Source organism: Leptidea sinapis, chromosome Z (genome assembly GCF_905404315.1).
Source record: "Leptidea sinapis chromosome Z, ilLepSina1.1, whole genome shotgun sequence".
Lineage (NCBI taxonomy): Eukaryota > Metazoa > Arthropoda > Insecta > Lepidoptera > Pieridae > Leptidea > Leptidea sinapis.
In genome coordinates this window covers 15,934,449-15,949,461 of record NC_066312.1, presented here as the reverse complement: position 1 = coordinate 15,949,461, position 15,013 = coordinate 15,934,449, and the positions used below count along the sequence as shown (strand labels likewise).

At 31.4% G+C, this 15,013-nt stretch overlaps 1 protein-coding gene across 1 annotated transcript in view; it reads right to left on the bottom strand.

Annotated features, from left to right (window-relative positions):
- Positions 1-3,620: 3,620 nt before the first annotated feature.
- Positions 3,621-15,013, bottom strand: part of LOC126978786 (transient receptor potential cation channel subfamily A member 1) — a 77,978-nt gene continuing 66,585 nt past the window's right edge. Inside the window, exons 15-22 of the mRNA XM_050827856.1 lie at positions 12,672-12,770; positions 11,186-11,450; positions 10,895-11,094; positions 10,628-10,816; positions 9,770-10,042; positions 8,608-8,767; positions 7,357-7,487; positions 3,621-3,877 (exon numbers count right to left, since the gene is read on the bottom strand). Coding sequence (XP_050683813.1) covers positions 3,740-3,877; positions 7,357-7,487; positions 8,608-8,767; positions 9,770-10,042; positions 10,628-10,816; positions 10,895-11,094; positions 11,186-11,450; positions 12,672-12,770 — 1,455 coding nt within the window. The 3' untranslated portion in view covers positions 3,621-3,739. The remainder of the gene's footprint in view (positions 3,878-7,356; positions 7,488-8,607; positions 8,768-9,769; positions 10,043-10,627; positions 10,817-10,894; positions 11,095-11,185; positions 11,451-12,671; positions 12,771-15,013) is intronic.

Below are 15,013 nucleotides of genomic sequence, written 5' to 3'. Positions count from 1 at the left end.
TATATTATGCAATCAGAGTAGATATAGAATAGCCGAGTTATAAGTAGGTACAAATAAATACAAAATTACTTAGATGTTGAGAACACAACACCACGACGAAGATAGAAAGTGGGTGACAGTGACAGTGACAGTACAGACTAATAAGACTGAAAGCGAGAGAGTAATATTTTTGAATGGTATTCTTAGTTAATATAATAATAAATAAACTGTATAATATCGAATTGAATTGTGATCGACATTTATTTTTTACCCGTAAGTAATTGTTTCTTTTTCATATAATCAATTACAGATGTAGGTAGGCATTAGCAACAAGTTCGAATATTATGATTGTATGTAGTCCGTTTGATATAAATATTCTGGTTCTGGGGCGGATTTCGACATTGTCCTTTACAAAATGTGATAAAATGCGATCTTGAGTTTTGTATTGGGCTGTCTTAACTTAAGGTGACACTAAATGCCAGCGACCTTGAGCGATAAGAGTTCACGACTTCCGGCCCGCCATCTATGTAACAAAGCTAAATATTTTCAAAATTCTTGCGTGGAAAACAGTTTATATGCTTACAATCCTCGTTATTCATTACTAATCTGAATAAATATACCTACACAAAAAAGTAAAGCTATAAGAATAACTTTTCTGAGAGTTGTACTAAAAAAATGCGTCATGCCATGCCAAAAAACTTGTTTAACGGGAAGGAAAAGTGGTAGTTCAAAAAGGCTCTGGAGTGAGAACTATAACCAACAGCAAGCATTAGAAACCTACAAATAAGACTTAAGTATATGTGTAACAGGATTAAGTAGTGTTCATAGCTCGAAATGCTATATTTTCACCAAAAAACTTGTCTAAAAACACCTTGTTTGCATGTTTTCTGCTTACTCTTCGCCTTAAGCTCAGTATAATTTCAGCTGTCAAATTGCTATAAAATAAAATCAAAGATTATGCTTAGCTTGAACTCCGCTAAGTTTGACGTAAGTAAAGTGTAAGTATGCTCTATAGATCTCAGTCTAAAAATTCTCGTTTAAAATTTGAATTAGCTATAAAATGAACTGCTGATTATTGTTTGATCTTTGTCATTTAGGAATGGAACACAATATCATTCATATGACCACCAAGACTGGCTCAGCAGTACCCCATCCGATGAACCCAATTTTTCAGTACATTTTCGATTGTTTTGGCTTAAATCTCTTCAATGGTAACTTCTAGTTCACATTTCAACGCTGCAATTATCTCTGGATGGTTTGCGAAACATTTATAAATTTGTTAATTATTCCCCACAGAAAAAAATCCAAAGGGCTCAAATCACAGCTACGAGCTCCTATTCAAAATAGGATATAATATCACTTATTGGAAGTCAAAAACTACGCATTCGTAAAAGTAAAGTAAGTTTTTAATATTTTCCAATTTTGTTCGAGTATATATAGTGCCCTATTTTGCAAATGTCAAACATAAAACTAACCTCCTGTCTAAAAATGAATGTCATTCTACATTTCAAAGTAATTTCAAAATAATGGATACTTCGAATTTATAACTCTAATTCTAGACGGCCCAACCCTTATAAGCATTACATAAAAATATTTGCGGGGTCTGTGATAAAGCGACGCACACACCTCGCACTCTCTGGAGGACAAAAACCCTTCTTTATGAGATAGATAACTCCTAGTCTTGGCCAATGATTGGCTCAGTGTTAAATTACAGTAATCGGGTCCCAACTCACAGTCCGACAACAGATAACTTTTTTTTAGCTTTTCCAAATCTGCAAATAATTTGCACCTGAGCGGTTGGTAAATTTAAACTTAATATTCCATGGGAGTAGATATCGTTTTCTTAAGTTCTAACTATTTAAATATAAGAATATTATCAGTAAAATAAAACTCGTATTAAGGGAGTTGAAAATAAAACATTTATTTTAATTATAAATTGATACCAAAGAATTAGAAGATGCGTTACAAAGTGGGCATACCATTACAAATAATTCAAAGTAAAAATATTCATATAAATTATTTTAGATTCAGTAAAATACAAAAATACTTATAATTTGATAAAAAAATATTAAAAAAAAAAAAACAATAATTTGTACATTAAATGTAAAAATAAAATGTTTATAAAATCTGGAAAAAGGTACATTGGTTTTGAGTTCCGTTTGATGATGGGATTAAAGTCATCTTTATTCCGAAAGACGTTTCTAACTCAATTGATAGTGGATCATTTTTCACTAGGCCTGGTTCAGTTTTTTTTATAATATTTTAAAAGGGTTGACTATATATAGTATTTACTTTTTTAGATTCTACATTACATATTTAAGATGAATATCACTAAAATAAGCAAACTGTTCAAATGTTTAGTAATAATTGGAACATGTGGATATTAATTTACATTAACTATACTTATAATACAGACATATTTAACTACGATTTCTTAACTACTCCTATATATAGCAAGCAGGGATTGTTCAAGTAAAACAGGCTTATGAATATTTCTATGCAAGCGTTGTAGAGTCTCAGTAAATAATGGAACGTGATCAGATTGAAAATACATCGCTTAGAGATGGTAAGATAGTTTATCTATTTATAGATTTAATTGTAAATTATGATAAATCCTTTAGACAAACATTATTTTTTGATTATTCTAGCAAGATGGCGTATGGCTAAAAACAAACTAATGGCATTAATTGATAGTTAATACTATTTATTTATTTAATTACATGATGTAATTTTAACACCTAAATATTTCCATATTATACTAACACTTATTATTTTTATTTATTGATATATCTTTGGCTATACTACAGCTATTTTTATGTTTAAATTATTGGGTTAAAACTAGACTGGCTCAAACCATTACATATATCCCTACTTCTTTCAACTAATCTCACACCAATTTAGACTCACATGCCGTATAACAAGAGATGTTTTTTAGTTTATAATAAAGAAAAGGTTTGTAAGTGCAAACGTCCACACACCACATTAAAAAAGCAATGAGAAATCATTAGATTTTTAAAATAACTTAAGCTTCATTTATGTTATAAGCTTCATTTGACCTAATTGAATTAAATCGATTTAAATTTATAATAAAATACCTCTTTTTGTTAGAAGTTATATCTAGCTAGTGGTGGGTTATTTTCAGTATAATTGTTAACGTTATGATGATAATCATCAAAGAAATAGGTTTATACTCCAAAATGAGAGAGTTAAAGACACGTAATACATAATCAGCATATAATTATTTCTTCAATATTCCATCCATCCTTCCAAAACAAAACGCAAAAGAAAAGAAAAAAAGTACGGTTAGAGATAGGCCCTCGTTCATTTTAATTTTGCTACTATACATAGATTTAAACCCCCTTATTCATAATGGTCCGCTAACTTAAAACAGCCGCTAAGGAGTGTTTTTTCTCATTCTGACTTAGGGCAATAGAAAAAGATAGAGTGAGAATTAGCAATGCTTTAAGTTAGCAGACTATTATGAATAAGGGGGTAAGACTATAATGACTAGACAACACTGATGCACACTTAACTATATTAATTATAAAGTTACATTCTTAAAGGATCACACACAAAAGATAATAGAAGGAAAGTAGAGTATAAGCCAAATACTTTCTTTCTGCTATATTTTATTGATTGTGATTCATAACACTACACCTAAATTAGGTACATCAATCTATGATTAAAAGTCTATATAAATAAACGGAAGAGGACTGGCAGTGGTTGAATCTAGAAAGCTTACGAACTCAAAATAAGACTTTTAGCCAACTTTATTGAAAGAAAGCCTTGACTGCAGTTTCTTTCGAATTCGTGGTGAACTCCAGTTATGTGTATTGTGAATCTCTCCTGCTATTATTCCCTCATCTACGTCATCAGCTTCGGTCTTGATTTCCATTTTCTGAAGAAAAATAATATAAATTGACGTACAATAAAAACAACTAGGCTCACAATCACGTTCAAAATTTGTCTGAAGTAAAGTTCTGCCTATGCGTCTATTAGGCACAGTTATCATTCAGTTGTGTTGACCGCGCTTTGATTACAACGCCACGCAATGACAAAGTGTTTAGTGAAAAACTGTCTAAATAACAGCATATCCAAACTTAAAAATGATGGAGTATCGTATAACAGGTAAGTGCCCATTCAAATTGTTACTAATTTGACGTTTTTAATCATTTTGCTAAATAATTACATTTCAATTGCTAAAACAAAATATTCTTGCCTCGTATCCGTCTCGCGCATTACGTAGTTTTCATATTTTTAATGAGCGTATACATTAAATAAATTTTGAACATTTTGAATGCATTTTTTAATGTTATCTGTATACGCTTGGACATGTTTTAACGACCTTCTAATAGGCGAGTCTAGAATATGTTAATTGAACGTCAATGCATAAAGAATACTGAAAAATCTCTCTAATATTAAAAGAGAATGAATATGAGTTCGCATATCGTGTACTAAAATTGACTGATTACAAGATATGGTAAATAAATGCAATCAACTATCATATTGAGAAGGCAAAGCCGGGTATGTACTTAACTAAAACACAGATATCCCCTCTGGCTTTTATAACTTAACTTTCCTATATTGGAGCACTTTTTACACGCTACTTTTTATGAGCTACACCTGTATGTATGTTTGTTTGTAACTGACTCATTTGGGTGCGATTTTGACCCACTTAATTTGATGCAACGGCCAGATTTCGTTTAAACTATGTAAATTTATCGAGTACCGATGACAATACATTAAATTGATAAAATTATTTCATTATTTAATTTGCAAAATAAGATTTTTGTTAACTTATATAATTTTTCATCCTTCTTCTTTAAGGTAGGAAATGATGTTCATTTTAAATTACAACGATTATCTTTTCAACCAAAGCGTGTTTTTTTGTTTTTTGTTTTAAACTTTTTTTATTTATACCTCGGGATGGTGAGTACGTTAATGTTAGGGAAAATGTCTGTCCAGCGACGACGCCTGTGTACCCTTGAAGGACAGGCTTATCGTTCCCAGGCCGCACGTAGACTGCAATGATAATTCATGAATCTACGCATCCCTCTATATGTCCCACAGTTAACGATAGACCTGCCCTCACCAGCTTGAGGTGGGTGATCCTCACTGGAGTCATCTCGATCACACGCCATAATTGCTTCTAATGCCCAAGCTATGGGATCATGATTATTCTGATGTAGGCTTGAGATTATAAATCGGTCAAGTCCGAGTCGGTCACGCACATGAAGGGTTCCGAATTATCGTATTTTTTATTCGCTATCTATATAAACTATATACTTTAAATTTTTTTTAAATACAAATTTTTTTTTAAATATACATGTCAGCCTATTTGGAATCCGCTATCTTGCTTTTTCGATATTCGTTGGTACATCTGCAATACTAATATCCAGTTTGTCTAAATTTCGGGCGTGTTTGGCTTATGAGCTGACAGACCGGACGAAAAGCTGATTCATATCAATAGGACTCCTGTTAGTTCGTCCATTTGAGTACCCTAACCAAAAACTGGCTCCATGGGTGAATTTCCATGAGACCGAGAATTTAATACAATAAAACATCTTAATACATACAAATCATAATAACACTATCACACTGTAGTACACCCACACACACACATACACACCCATTCTTAGAAGTTATACTTTTTATTTTATTTTATCTGATTTTGATAATTTGATTTGACTATGTAGGTAATTATGTCTGGTACCGAGAAGTCACTGACAGCTGAAAAACAGTTCATACTAGTTTAGATGTATTTGCTCCCTGTATTGTATGTAAATAGTTAATAATATAATTTAGAAACATTTTTAAATTGTAATACTATATTATTATTATTATTTTTATTGGAAGAAAAAATATAAATTCAAATAACATTATTTAATTAAGTGAAAACATCTGAAGGCTTAATGGGTATTCAAATTCATTATAACATCTGACAACTGATCAACATGCCGATTTCAGAAGCTTTTCTTCTGAAATCAAATAAAAGCAATGCATTGAATGCAAGTACCTCGCACAGTCACTTTGGGGAATTATTTACCGGCTGCAGTGTTCCCAAACCAATACGTCGGAGGGACATTCAAGCATAGAGCATATTCCCAACTTTAAGCCCGTACACGCAGCTTACGATAGATGGTTTTGCGTTTTGTTTCACCTTTTCCCATCACACGAGTCTCTCGCCCGTTAAAACTAAATTTTCCATTTCTTATTTCAGTTACCGGAACATAATTTTCAAACAATATAATGTTAATAATGGTAATGAATATAAACAGATAATTGTTGAAGTTACAACTTAACGTTTTTTTGTTCGAAGTTTTAAGTTTACATTTATATGTTTGTGAAGCTTTCATAAAGTAAATTTAAGATTTTTTTTTCACTTCTAACTCATTGACGTACCACCTATAAACAACTAGACTCACTATCGCGTATTAAAAGGTCGTCAAAAATGTCCGAGTGGCGTATGTATATGTATTAACTTTTAACAGTAACACACAAATAACATTCATCTGAATTAACACCTTATTTCGTGGCAGTAATGTTCAAAGTCTATTGTATACACTCATAAGAAGCTCATTGATTGTGGTGCGAAATTTACCTGTGGGAGGCTCCTTTGCACAGGATACCGGCTAGATTATGGGTACCACGACGGCTCCTATTTATGCCGTGAAGCAGTAATGTGTAAGCATTACTGTGTGAAGGGCGCCGTAGCTAGTGAAATTATTGGGCAAATGAGACTAAACATCTTATGTCTCAAGGTGACGAGCACTGTTGTAGTGCCGCTCAGAATTTTTGGGTTTTTCAATAATTCTGAGCGGCATTGCATTGTAATGGGCAGGGCGTATCAATTACCATCAGCTGAACGTCCTGCTCGTCTCGTCCCTTATTTTCATAAAAAAAATAGCGAAAGAAATAAAGAAAGAAAAATAGAAAAAGAAAGAAAGAAACCGCGTCTTTCGTATTTCGTTGGTGTTGTATTTTGTTTTAGCAATTAAAATGTAAATAATATTTGGCAAAATGATTAATATCAAGTTAGTTACATAATTTTGTTAATTTAAATGGGCACTTACCTGAAATACGACACTTCATTCTTTTTTAGTTTGGATATGCTAACAGCATATCCAAACTAAAACACAGTTGGGCAGTTGTTCACTGAACACTTTGCCATTGCGTGGCGTTGTATTCAAAGCGCGGTCGAAACACAACTGGACAAAAACTCTGCCTAATAGATGCGTGGGCAGGAGTTTTGCATCAGACATTTTTGAACGTGATTGTAAGTCTATTTATTTCTTGTACGTCAATGTGGTAAGGTTAGACTATTTTTGTTAAAATTTACATTGAGTTGATTATTTTGGTAATTAAAGGAATTTGTACCTGTACGATAAGTCTAAGAAGTGTTTGTTGTTGATCCAATAGATGATTTATGTCACGAAGACGTCGCTTCTGTTTCTCAAGCTGTATGGATATGTAATCTTCACTACTTTCCAATACCAAATCAACACCAGCTTAAACATTACAATTATTAATTAAAATTTTATCTTGTACAAATAATCCAAAACAGTTACTGGTTTTAAAATTCCAATATATATGTATTTAAGAAGCAAGTAGTAAAATAATATATTAATTTTCTTGGTAACTATTTACTTAAAGAAATTTAGTCAATCACGTCTATAAATTTAGTTCAAGTCAACCCAATTACGATTTTAGGTCTATTGAGACCAGAATCATGAAATTTGGCGAATAACAAATACTCTCAACTCAAGTAAATAAAAAGTACAAAAGTTGTTGTTGCAAATTAATTTGATTGTGAGACCCAAGCTGTTTAGCGTCTAGTACATAACTTAATTGATATTACTTTTTATTAATTTTTTCGATATTGTTTATTATTTTAATTACTCTTAGTACCTACACTAATATATATTATCATCTTATCGATACGGCAGCGTGTGAGTCGGACTTGTCCAATTTATTTTCAAGTTTCAGTATTAAATAGATAATAATAATAATATGAATCAGGAAGTTCTTGAATAAAATTAACCTCTGCTATGCTCACACGACCCGCCCGCCCGCAATCGCCTCCTGTTCAGCTGTTTTGGCGCCAAAACCAACGCGGCCGTTTGAGACGCTTATTAACAAATAACATATTATAGGTAACACAATTATTGTACATACATAATCTCGTTTGAGTTTTACCGTGTACAATAAGGTCGTCGGAAGACATATAATAATAATATTATTTAAAGTTTAATACTTGTGCTTACATTAGCCGAGGTATCATTATGCGGTTTATGTTACGGGTTGCTAGATAAACAAGCTTGGTTATTGTAAGCAAAGACTGTGATTTCTGATAGATTCGTGCTGTTATATCGCCGCTCTTTCAAAGTTGTACGAGATATTGTGACTATTTTGCTAAACGCGTCAAAATGAAAATACTGCAATTGCATTCTTTATATTATTTTTAGTATAGTGGACACGTTATAATATGATCTTATAATTTCAATCAAAAAAATATTTTTTCTAAAAAAAATTCACATAATACTGGACAGCTTGTCAATTTAAGACATTAAATGACTCATACTAACAGGTATTTGCATAATATTAATTTTTCCTATTTGATGCACTTACATTCTTCAGAGAATGGATTGCAAAACCATTTGCGCAGAACATTATCTAAGAAACCCAGTTTGCATTTCTTGTTATTTGGAAACTCTATGATTTCGGTCTTGTCAACTTTCTCCAGTATAAAAGCAGGTAATGTTCTCTCAAGTTCTGTGTGGAGTACGACCTGTCAATAAAAAAAACGATAAGTCCTCATAAAGGAAGTGAAAATTTCATCAAGGCGAGGTTAATAATATAATATTAACTCTTTTGCAAAAAAAACGTGCACCTTGGTAAAGGACCTATTTCACTAGCACCTTCAGATTATTTCATAATTTTAAGTAGCTTGTATCATCATAATATTTTAAATAAATAAGCAAAAAGTAGTTTCTGGCGATTTCGGCATTAGAATATTTCGAATATGGAATTAATGAAAAATGATTCCAGAGTCTAAACAGCTAGTGCATCTTCATTTGTCATTCATTCTTCATAGTTCATGAATTAAAAAATTATTGAGCAAATAACTTAAGTGTTTTTTAACATTAAAATAAAAAGTAAAAGTTTAATATCGAGTGTGGCCTCCTTCTCTAAAATGACAGCTTGTATTCGTCCGGGCATGCTATCAATGCTGTTCTTTTTTTCCTTGTGGAATACGCTCCCAGCGCGCAATTACATTACTTAGCTCGTTGATGTTTTGCGGAGCGGCACCAATCTTACTTTTCGTTTTAGAACATCCCGAATGTGCTCTATGGCATTGAGGTCGGGAGATCGAGCTGGCAACAAAACAAACGACGAATCCTCTTGAATATACTATTCCACATCGCCAGAACGGTGAGCGTAAATCGTTATCGTCCATAAAAATTAGATTCGAACCAACCGAACCCGAACGAGCGTTTTATCTATAAGATCGTCTACGATGGCTCGGTATTATTCAATACCCGCAAAAATGCACAATGCACTTAAAATTTTTCACTTCAAAAAATTAATTGCTGTAATTTTAGCAGATTATCCTATGAAATATGACTACAAACGTGCCTAAAGGTCACCAATATACATAATAGAGGCGGTTAGCACATGCTCTAATATAACACTAGTTGAAACGAAATAAAAAAAGGAAATAAATGATTTTAGCACTTATTTAAATAATTTTTAGGAAAATGTTAACTATTATCAACGTCCAAAATATCACCTGCATAGCCAAACGTTTGAGTTGAGCATTGCGACGAACGCTTTCAATGTCTCCAACAGCTAGACCAATCAGGAGGTTCATTAGAAGTATCGGCATGAACACCATGAATAATCCGAGCATGTTGAATGTCATCAAGGGAAATGGCAGAAATACATCTGCTTCAGATTTGTAGTATGGATGAATGTAGGTGCCAACGAAATCGATTTCTCCGAGCATCATCGCAAAAGTCCTCATCAATGACATAGGAATGCTAGTGAAGGAAAGATGATGGCCCTATAAAGAAATAAGTTATTACGTTATGAGGTTATTCATTTTTCGTATTATAATATATCGATTTGCAAAAGCAATTTACACATTTGCAATGCATTTGTTACAATAAGTATAAAAATGGTTTTTTTATTGGTCGCAATCTTCGCAAAGCCTTAATAAATAATGAACTCTTCAAATCTGAGCTGAGGAAAGGACTGCCTGTCAACAAATGTTTATTACTTTTATTTTTGTAATAAACATTTAGAATCATTACTTGCAAATAATTTTGCATTTGCTAAGATTTAAAATACTAAATTGTAGCGCTATTTTGAGAGTAGAAAACTGAAACTTATACTGAGAGAAAGATTTTTATAATTACAGTTGCAAGACTTACACCAAGGGCTTTTAAAACAAAGGTCGAGCGTGCACACAAGTAGCATACCCATTAGGCACTTGTTCGCTATAGTATGGTTATTAAAATTTTCTACAGTATAAAATAGTTGAATCAAAATGTATCTTATAATACGTAAAAAACATAAGAAGAAAGGATAAATAATACAGAATTTGCCATATTTATAAATAAAGTAAATACAAAATAGTATAACCAACTTTTGACAGCAAGACGTAGAAGGATAAACCAAACGCTATAATGAGGATTGAGAAGACCATCAAGACTTTGATTAGCGTTTGCAGTATTTCCAGAAACATCACGACGTAGATTCCAATCTGGTCAAATCTTTGAAGTAACAGCAGCAGTTCAAACCAAGACAGGAACATGGTGATTGCAGCCGCTGAGAACTGTAGACAATAACAAAAAATAATTATATTATAGTAATCAATTGAAAAGTTATCATTAGCTATTGTTAAAATACCTACTTGTAAGTCTTGATCATTCGCAATAGACGGGCACACCATCAACGTCGAACTTACGTAGAGAATCCAGGAAACAAAATTTGAAGGGTCAATTAGGTAATGCCATTTTTGTTGTTTCATATTATACAGTTCGCCAATAAAACATATGCCGTTATATGATATAATACCCACCATACTGGTATACAATGAGACCATTTCAAAATCTGTTTAAAGAATAAAAAACATTATTTCAAATACATTATGATTGAGTTATTTGTGTAAAACTGAAATAAGTTAATATATAAAGATTCTCACTTGATCCAAGGGTTGTGATATTTTTATTCTGCGTAATAATGTTATCCAATTGGGCTGTATCATTGAGTACGTCAGTCTCTTTTTTTGGTTTAGGTACATTTTTCATAAGTAGATAGCCGTACGTAGTAACAAAGGCCAGAAAAATGCAGTAGAATAGAAGATTTGCCAAATGGAAGTATTTTCCATATGAATTCCATTTCATCTCAAGGTACTTCTGGCTGAGTGGATGAGCTAGAAGCTCTACCCGACCATGAGCAACCATAGCCTGTAAAATTTCTACTCGTGTCAGAGATTTACATGTGAAATTGTCATTTTTAATATATTTACATTTGGATCAAACAAAGCACAACATTAACAATCAGTAAACATAAGCACAGCTGACTTAAATATTAAGCAAATAAGTTGTAAGCCTTATACTAAATTATCTAATCTGAATTTGATGGTGATTTTCTTTTTACTTAAACTTTACAGTTTAGTGCATAGTAATATAGCTTGCAACATACACCAAATATGTAAATAGTGAATTAATTGTAATTATTTTGATAATAATATACCTATATTTGTGAAACGATAAAAGTAAGTTGTAATTCTAATATTTTACTACTTAACCACTAGTAAAAAATTAAACTTGTATATAATGAGTTGCTTTGAACTACTTTTTTATCAAGTAATCTAATTGTATTTATATTATACTAGGTGAAATAATATATTATCATAACATCAAAAATTACTTCCTACAATATGCACCCTGCTGTCGTAATGAAATTGTTTTACAGCAGAACTGTCAAACCGTGCGTCAATAAATTCTCTCATAGAAATTATGTGTGGACACATCAAAGGAAAAACAAATTTTCCTATTTATTCACATTTTAAACCTTCTCTGGACTTCCACAAATAATTCAAGACCAAAATTAGCCAAATCGGTCCAGCCGTTCTCGAGTTTTAGCGAGACTAACGAACAGCAATTCATTTTTATATATATAGATTACAACTATCATATGGAGTTTAAAATATGTGACAATAATTTATAATAATATTAATCTTATCTACTTTTGTACTTTTAATAAGTCTTGCATATTCAAATAATATCATGGTGCGAATTAATTCGTTTTATGTCAATTATTTTAAACCCATATTTTTAAGAATATTTGAAGATTATGTGTAAACACGTAGTGATTGACGATACAAGATTCCACATAAAAATAGTGCAATATAAGAACACAGTTATGTATTTAAAAGCCAGTTTTCGCAATAATCCCAACCCACAAAGACAATTTACAACGCATCAAGCGAAGCGTCGTAGTGTTTATATTGACACTTCACTCACGTTGATAACATTCAACGGTTCAGGACGAAATTTTGGATCGTTCTTAGCCTGCCTCAAGGAAGCTATATCAAGCTTCGAATGCTGGTAGTATTTGAACGAGTACTCTATCTGTGATGCAAACAAATAAGAAATTAAACATATTATTCTGGAAAGACTTACGTTCAGTGCGGGTAGAGGTGAATTTATAAAGCTGTCTTGATTCTTATTCTGATCATCATACTGAATTTTAGGGTTTAGAGTTTCGAAGGAGTACTTGATCTAAATTTTATAAAAAATATTATAAAAAAAAATATTATTATTAAATTTTGCTCTTAATTCTATGTCATAACATTCACTAGAGAACATTATAAAGCCACTGTAGATTAATTAAAAATATATCATGGGAAAATTAGCCTACTTTTAAATTTTTAAGACAAATTGATTGTAAATAAATACACAATGACTGATTTAGCTGTGGATACCTTTTGAAATACAAGTAATAAATTTTTATCATATTAATAACTTCATGGCCAAAACGAATGGATTTAGAGACAGAGAAGTAAATACATAGTTTAACAATTCAGTTCACTACTTTATGAAAAAGAGACTTATTAGTATAAATGATCATATATATATATATATATATACTGATTAATTAGAGGAGAATCGGTTAAATCGTACTTTTCCATTACAAGCTAACCTTGAGTATAGTATAGTATAAGTACCTTCTTTAGTAGCTGTGTCAATTTTCAGTTATTCTTTAATAAAATAATTAAAAACCTAGTGTGCTAATCTAGAAAAAAATAGGAAAACGATTGACCCTGAGTGCCATCCCTACAACTTCCCGATAATCCCATACCTAGGCGCTTAAAATTGTACTTATGGTGTTTTTGAGGTCTTCGAAGTCAAAAAAGCAATTTATATTTTATTTTGAGCTCAGCGTTCAGCAGAAGTTTCATATGACACTATTTTTTGAATTTTCAAACCGCAATAATTTTTAAATGAATTAAATGATTTTTTAAGCACCATAAAGAATCTTTAAGTTTGAATTGACTCTACTAAGAATTTCAGAGTGATTCCGAAAAAAAAAACAATTTCGGTTTTCTTTGATTCACGATATCTCTCGAATGAATCAATCTTATTTGACCGGCTTGGCGGTGATCAGCGTGGTTTCTTTTATCTCAAAAGCTGGTTAGTTTTTGGATTTGAACTGATTTATAAAACCGTTTATAATTTATTAAAAAAAAGTTGAGGTTTTGTTTAGATTTCTCAAATTCTACTGGTCCGAATCAGTCCAAAATGTAAAATTTAAATTTGGCAAAGCCCTTTCGAATGGCGTCAACTGCGATGAAATCGGTCAAATCGTTCAAAAGTTATAGGAGGTTTACATCCTTACACACACACACACACACATACATGTAGACATAGCGAAAACCTCGCGAGAGTAGTCAGGGAAGCTTCCTCAGAACGTTGAGATCTGATGAGAATTCGATTTTTGCAAAATGAGCCAATAACTTCCCAATTTTCAATTTTCATAGTGGGAAGTAAAAAATAGTTTTTATTAGAATTAATTAAATTTTTGCTGCTTATTCATACGAATGATCAAAAAAGTAAGTTATCAATAGAATATAGACATAATCTGAGTGGTAAAACTATAATCATGTTATTATTAATACCAAATAATATCAAGACAAAGAAATGTGTTACAAAAGACTGCTGAAAGTACCTCAAGTCCACTCAAATAAAAAAATAGAAGAAAAGACCACAAAAATGAAAAACACCCTAGCATTGCAATGTAAAATGAAATTGGTAGAAACAATTAAAAATTACCTAATAAAAAATATATCCCATTCAAACAGTATTTATTAATTCAGATTTAGAGAAAGATTGACAGGTCAGATTTAGACAAAATTGTGCCAGGGACGATGTAATATGTGCCTGTTGCGATGGACGTTCATATTATAAGATAAGAGAGATCCATATGTAGTCTGGATTCAATGTATTGGCCGTTTCGAGAGTTTTGAGAAAATTGTTTTAATTAGTAGAAGAAATATAGATAACAAGGTAGTTGTATTATTAAAAGTCTAATCAATACAGTTGTTCACAATATAACAGTAATTTTTTATCTCGTTTCGTTTAAGACATACTATAATATGATACCTTTGTTAGAACAGATTAGAGGTTAACTATATTTCTTGTTGTCTTAATATAATAACTAACTTTTTTTGTTATTAACAGTAATATACAAAATATTGGTAATATTTTTAATTCAACAATCATAATAAACTCATTTAAAAAATATTAGTCTTTAATTAGTTATTTTTTTAAATTGTATCTTATTTTTTAATCAATCTGTTGGATTAAGTCATCACGGTAAATGACCACCAATAATAATTACATTCATATAAATAGTTGATTAAATTGTACAACTGAAAAAACACGTCATTGTCTATCTGAATAGCAAACTTAGATGTTTTTTTTTTCATATGTTATATCTAGGATACTGAACTGTACGATTAAAC